Here is a 7334-nt window from a genome sequence, read left to right on the forward strand (position 1 = left end):
TCTTTGTGTCTCTCTCGTCGCTCTTTCCTTCACTCTTCTCTTCTCTCTCTCTCTTCTCTCTCTCTCTCTCTCTCTTTCTCTCTCTCTCTTTCTCTCTTCCCTCACTCTTCTCTTGTCTCTCTCTCGTCCTCGTCTCTCTCGTCTCTCTCTATCTCTTCTCTCTCTCTCTCTCTCCTGTCTCTCTCTTCCCCCTCTTCTCTCTCTCTCTCCTCTCTCTTGTCTCTAATCACTCCTCCTGTTCTCGCTTCCCTCACTCTATCTTCGTCTTCTCTCTCTGATCCCTCTCGCTCACTCCTCCCTCTCTCTAATCTCCTCGACTCCTCGTCATCCGGTAGGCCTCTCTCCTCTTGTCTCTCTCTTTCCTCACTTCTATCTCTGTCTCTCTTCTCTGTTCTCGCTCCTGTCTCCTCTTTTCTCTTTCCTCCCTCCTAGCTCTGTGGCTACTACATTCTCTCTCACTGGTCGGTCTTTACCGTCTGCTTATCCCAGTCAACTTCACTCTCTCTCTTCTCCTTCACTCGTATCTGGCTTCAGTGTGCGTCTTGTACTTAACCTACCTTCATCGAGCCAAAACGGCTCGCATTTAGCACAGTACTTTGCTGAGGCCTAACAGTCGGCAACTATGTAATAAACCTTGTCCTACTCGTATAAAAAACTATTACTCGTGGCAGCCGTCTTCATAGTTGCGAGCAGGTTTTCAATCCTACGAATGACATTTTACAGAAAAAGAGAGGGACAAAGAGAGAGAGACAGAGAGAGAGGGACATAGAGAGAGAGAGAGAGAGAGAGAGAGAGAGAGAGATATTTATAAATATTTACATATTTATGCTTATTTATTTTAACTTGTGTGCTTTAACCATTTGTACATTGTTACAACACTGTATATATAATATAACATTTGTAATGTCTTTATTGTTTTGAAACTTCTGTATGTGTAATGTTTACTGTTAATTTGTATTGTTTATTTCACTTTTGTATAATATCTACCTCACTTGCTTTGGCAATGTTAACACATGTTTCCCATGCCAATAAAGCCCCTTGAATTGAATTGAATTGAATTGAATTGAGAGACAGAGGGACAGAGAGAGAGACAGAGATAGAGTGAGGGAAAGAGAGACAGAGATAGAGTGAGGGAAATAGAGAGACAGACAGAGAGAGAGAGACAGACAGAGAGACAAAGATAGAGTGAGGGAAAGAGTACTCTTTGTTGATAAACTGTTGCTTCTGTCACCAACCAAGGAGGGCCTACAGCAGCACCAAGATCTTCTGCACAGATTCTGCCAGACCTGGGCCCTGACAGTAAATCTCAGTAAGACCAAAATAATGGTGTTCCAAAAAAGAGAAGGACCACAAATACAAATTCCATCTAGACACCGTTGCCCAAGAGCACATAGAAAACTATACATAACTTGGCCTAAACATCAGCTGTGAACGATCTGAGAGACAAGGCAAGAAGGGCATTCTATGCCATCAAAAGGAACATCAAATTTGACATACCAATTAGGATCTGGCAAAAAAAATATTGAATCAGTTATAGAGCCCTTTGTGGTTGTAAGGTCTGGGGTCCACTCACCAGTCAAGAATTCACAAAATGGGACAAACACCCAATTGAGACTCTGCATGCAGAATTCTGCAAAAATATCCTCAGAGTACAATGTAGAACACCAAATAATGCATGCAGAGCAGAATTAGGCCGATACCCGCTAATGATCAAAATCCAGAAAAGAGACGTTAAACCTTCCATAACAAAGCCATCACCTACAGAGAGATGAACCTGGAGAAGAGTCTCCACAATCAGACCCCACAGAGCCCCACGACAGCAACACAATTAGACCCATCCAAATCATGAGAAAACTAAAAGATAATTACTTGACACATTGGAAAGAATTAACAAAAAACATAGCAAACTAGAATGCTTTTTGGCTCTAAACAGAGAGTACACAGTGGCAGAATACCTGACCACTGAGACTGACCTAAACGTAAGGAAAGCTTTGACTATGTACAGACTCAGTGAGCATAGCCTTGCTATTGAGAAAGGCCNGGATGCCCCAAACAATCGGAAAGGGAATTCATCAGAGAAAATGACTTTACCCCAGTCCTCAGCAGTCCAATCCCTGTGCCTTTTGCAGAATATCAGTCTGTCCCTGATGTTTTTCCTGGAGAGAAGTGGCTTCTTTGCTGCCCTTCTTGACACCAGGCCATACTCCAAAAGTCTTCGCCTCACTGTGCGTGCAGATGCACACACACCTTCCTGCTGCCATTCCTGAGCAAGCTGGTGTACTGGTGGTGCCCCGATCCCGCAGCTGAATCAACTTTAGGAGACGGTCCTGGCGCTTGCTGGATTTTCTTGGGCGCCCTGAAGCCTTCTTCACAACAATTGAACTGCTCTCCGTGAAGTTCTTGATGATCCRATAAATGGTTGATTTAGATGCAATCTTACTGGCAGCAATATCCTTGCCTGTGAAGCCCTTTTTGTGCAAGGCAATGATGACGGCACGTGTTTCCTTGCAGGTAACCATGGTTGACAGAGGAAGAACACTGATTCCATGCACCACCCTCCTTTTGAAGCTTCCAGTCTGTTATTCAAACTCAATCAGCATGACAGAGTGATCTCCAACCTTGTTCTCGTCAACACTCACACCCGTGTTAACGAGAGAATCACTGACATGATATCAGCTGGTCCTTTCGTGGCAGGGCTGAAATGCAGTGGAAWWKTTTKKGGGGGGATTCAGTTCATTTGCATGGCAAAGAGGGACTTTACAATTAATTGCAATTCATCTGATCACTCTTCATAACATTCATGCAAATTGCCATCATACAAACTGAGGCAGCAGACTTTGTGAAAATTAATATTTGTGTCATTCTCAAAACTTTTGGCCACGACTGTATATTCACATAGGCAGAGAATAAAGTACAGTCATCCTCCTCACTCACAGCATAACCTCTCTGTCCCTGATGAGAGTGTATCCTGGCCTTTAGGTCTGCTTAATTGCCATCATTAGTAAGTAATGTGAGCCCTCACTGTTGAAAGGCAAATGGATAGATGGATGGATGGATGGAGGGGAGGGAGATATGCAGGGATGGAGGGATGGATGGAGGAAGAGATGGTTACACCAGGCTTAGAGGAGAGTGGATGTGAGGTTTATATATTTTATACGCAGAAACACACATGACTCTGTAACATACACACGCAGGCACACGTGCACATACACACACCACACACACACACACACACACCACTACACACACTCCACTGTATACTGTAGATTCATACATTCAGCATTCACACACTATGTTCTCTCTCTCTTCTCCTCTCTCTCTCTCTCTCTCTCTCCCCCCTCTCTGTCTCGCTCTCTCTCCCCCCTCTCTCTCTCCCCCCTCCTTTCCCCCCCCCTCTCTCTCTCTCTGCCAGGCTCTTGCTATGGGGATGATGACAGAGTACTATCACTACATCTTCACCACACTGGTAAGTAAAGTACAGCCATATGTTCCACTTGCCTGCCGAGATGCTTTCCATCATTTTGCTTGTCTAACTTTTGTATCCATCTGGAAACTTCTGACACAGTGAAGGTGTGAGCTAAACAGAGGCAGTCTTCAATCTTCAAAGTCCTGAAGTGTGAAAATGTTCATGCATTCAAAAGTAAAGCAACAATCTCTTTTATGTCTTAGGTGTGGAGAAAGAAAAGTGATATCAGAATGACCTAGCGCATGTGCTGTGATGATTGAGGCGGGCAACAAGAACATTGAATGTGAAAGTGAATGACAGGCTCCATATTCTTCCCTGGAGGAGAACAGGGAATGTGGCAGGGAGGAGAGTGTCAACTTTCATCCTCTCTTGAACGAGAGAGAGACAAGAGAGAGATGGAGAGAGAGAAGGAGAGAGATTAGAGGGGGGGGGGGGGGGGGGGCAGATAGCTGTTCAGTTCTGACCACCCCATGGTTGTGTAACTGACATGGCCCTTGGCCTACTTCAGAGGGCTGCTCTATTTCTCTCTTTCTGCAAGGATTCAGCACACACACACACACACACCACACACACACACACACACACACACACACACACACACACACACACACACACACACACCCACACACACACACACACACACACACACACACACCCACACACACACCACACACACACACACACCCTCTACATTATCCCTGACTCCCTCTCTCCCATATTCACTCCCTGTCCCGTTGTCAGGTCAGAAACATTATTCAAGTCTTACTCCTGTTAAAGCCATATCTCATTCATCTAACAGTAGCTAGAGTTAAGTTCAAAACACTCCCCCAGCCAGAATATTAAAATCCTTTGAACTAAAACCTTCCGTTTTCTTCGCTGCCAGAGCTTTTCATCAAGAAAAAAATACATCCTTCCATTTAAATGTTTGAAATGAAAGATCTAAATGTCCACATTCTCTTTATAGAAGCCATTCAGTGTCACAATGAACGCAATTAAGTGTGGCGAAGCCATTTGCAGGATGTATGAAATGAGAAGAATGAACATGAGCGAAGATGAGGAGTTTGGGAGGGACTGAGGAGAGGGAACAGATAGGAGGACGTTCTAACATGTTCCAATGTTGAGTTTGGCAGAGAGGGGACGCAGTGCTGAGAGCTTAATTCTCCCACCAGAGTGAACAACCCATCCACATCGATGAACACATATGGCAGCCATTTTCTGCCAGATTTGACTTTATACTCCAGTGTTAGCTCCAGCAGAGGACAGCACTCAGACACCACACATTAACTCACATTGCTACCATGTCCTTGCATATTCACAATCAGCATTCCTATTTAATTGTTAGTCTATACTTAATCCTTTTTGCTCCTACTGGAAAAAATGGCTTTGTTTAGCTTTGTTTATATCACAGTTATAACCCCTCTTTAGCGTATTATATATAGGCCTTTGTATGTTATTTTCCTACTTGCCTGACTCTTAACTCTTCCCTGTCAGGACCTGTTTGCCCTGGACGTGGAGGCCTACCGTTACAGTGGGGTGAACATGACTGGCTTTAGGATYCTGAATACGGAGAACAGCCAAGTGGCCTCCATCATAGAGAAGTGGTCCATGGAACGCCTGCAGGCCCCGCCCAAACCTGACTCTGGCCTACTGGACGGCTTCATGACGGTGAGTCATCACTASAGCTACTGTATGRGGCCAATCGGAAATAGCRCCCKATTTRCTAACYYMTATTCCCTATARCYYTTAGTCCATTTCGGACGCAGCATCTACTATGATTGGGCTATATGTCTATAWCYCTTTGTTGCTCTRMTCTYCTGMAAAGTTCTGAATATKATCATTATGGAATAGGGACTTATGCTGGAAGTGTTACTGCTGTCTGGCAGAGAAATCCATTCCACCGGTAGATTTTTTCCTAGATATTTTAGATATCACATTAGACCTTTGATGGAGTAAGGCAGGAATGTTGTTAGGACATAGATTATGCTTTCTCTGTGTGTGATTGTTGCCAATGTATTAGCCGTTAGTGAAACAGCCATGCTGTGAGCATCGTCTTCCTGTGAGCATCCAGCCTGTCTCAGAGGACTGAAACACACAACCTCCTGGGTCCCTGGGCTCTGAGCCCTGTGTGATAACRTGKCTCCTRTTGMATGGATCCAACCCCTCTCTGATAACAGCACACAGCCAGTAATGACTGTTCTACAGCAGTCCTGCTACACCGCTACTCTCTCTTATCTGGGAGCACTGCCAAAATATGAACTCACCAGAGACAAGGAGAGAGGGAGGACAGGGAGGGCGAGAGAGTGAGAGTGAGAGAGATGGAGAGAAAGGGAGAGAGATGACTGGAATTAGGGTTCCAGATTCATTCCAGAACAACTGTTAAGGTGCTAAAAGTGACATATGGCTGGACTGACTGGTCATATTCCAGTTGGAGGGAAGCGGATGCTGGCTGGGTGTTGATAGCTGTGGATTGCCACTGAGGATAGAGAGCTTCCTTTAACGTTCAAGGAACCTTGCTGAAGAGTTAGTTCCATGGTTGTACTGTATCTTAGACCGGTTTGCCTCTTTGTAAGAGTCTTCTGTTGGATTAGTGGGTCAGTTGTTGGTGCTTCTCTCTGGAGGCCTCCAATAGACTGGGGGCAGTTGATGTATTTCTCTGACACATAGTCAATTGAAACCTAAGGAATCAACTGACTTGGTGCTTTGCCCTCCACACGCATGTACATAAATTAGCTCTCAGATCAATAGGTCTCCACTCCACTATTTGTAGTGGCAAGGACAACTGCAAAGCCCTCTAACAGCTGTTTGTGTTCCCATCTGTTCCTTATGTAGTCTATAAGGCTGGATGAGTATTACTTCATAAGACTGTTGTTTTTGGATCAGAGGCATCAGAAGATTTATTCCAGGGGAGGACAGTGCTGTGACCCCACTCATTAGGGAATTAATGGCATAGTTGGAAGGCGGGGATTGATTCATTAGACAAATGGCAATCAGTCAGCAGCTAATGCATATTGACATGGCGAAAGGTTCCGTAAACGTTTGATTAACGGCTTCATTTCTGAGCTGTATTTACAGTCTTGTATGCTTAAGTACTGAACCGCTGATGTAACTTATGGACTGGCGATCATGACAGATTACACCCAGAGCAATACAAAGACTCAGCTATTTTTATACAGCTCTTTTTTTGGGCCCACCGCTTTCAAAGAGTATTGTTTGAAACCCTATGGAAATGTTGTGTATTTCTTTGTGTGTATTTGTGTGTTTGTGTGTGGATGGATCATTTTTTTTCTACTAATGATGTTGGAAAGAATGGAGAGTAGATGGAAAACAGGCAAAATCATATCCAGAAAAAAGAGTTGAAGAGATAGACAAATCCTGGTTTAGGCACCAGGTTTTTAAAACAACTTTAAACACTTTAGATGTGACATTTCTGTGTGATTTAATCCCGGTTCCTCTCCTACTGTTTGATCTGCAGAACAGAGCGCTCTGAGAGATTAGAGAGAGGTGGTCCTCTCCCACCTAGCTTGGCTACAGCCTTGTTATTTCGGCTTAAATTGATCTCAGTGCCTGCCTTATTTGGCTGTGACTCACGAAAGATTCCTGTCGCCTGTAAAACCTCAGAAACAAACCCCAGGGCCAAAGAAGATAATGATTCAACCGGCAAATTTTCATTTTCACCCCAGGATGTTTTTGTCTCCTCTATTTTTCTGGATTTGTTTGTGTGCTGCAATGCTGAATAATAAATCAAATCAAATTACATTTTATTTGTCACATACACATGGTTAGCAGATGTTAATGCGAGTGTAGCGAAATGCTTGTGCTTCTAGTTCCGACAATGCAGTAATAACCAACAAGTAATCTAACCTAACAA

The 7334-nt window shown here is 44.1% G+C and overlaps 1 protein-coding gene across 1 annotated transcript in view; it reads left to right on the forward strand.

The window, feature by feature from the left end:
- The window catches only part of LOC111964614 (glutamate receptor ionotropic, kainate 2-like), a 188741-nt gene that overhangs the window by 122876 nt on the left and 58531 nt on the right, over window positions 1–7334 (forward strand). Inside the window, exons 5-6 of the mRNA XM_023988460.3 lie at window positions 3413–3466; window positions 4958–5131. Of these exons, the coding sequence (XP_023844228.1) occupies window positions 3413–3466; window positions 4958–5131 (228 nt within the window). The remainder of the gene's footprint in view (window positions 1–3412; window positions 3467–4957; window positions 5132–7334) is intronic.

Source organism: Salvelinus sp. IW2-2015, linkage group LG6.1 (assembly GCF_002910315.2).
Source record: "Salvelinus sp. IW2-2015 linkage group LG6.1, ASM291031v2, whole genome shotgun sequence".
Lineage (NCBI taxonomy): Eukaryota > Metazoa > Chordata > Actinopteri > Salmoniformes > Salmonidae > Salvelinus > Salvelinus sp. IW2-2015.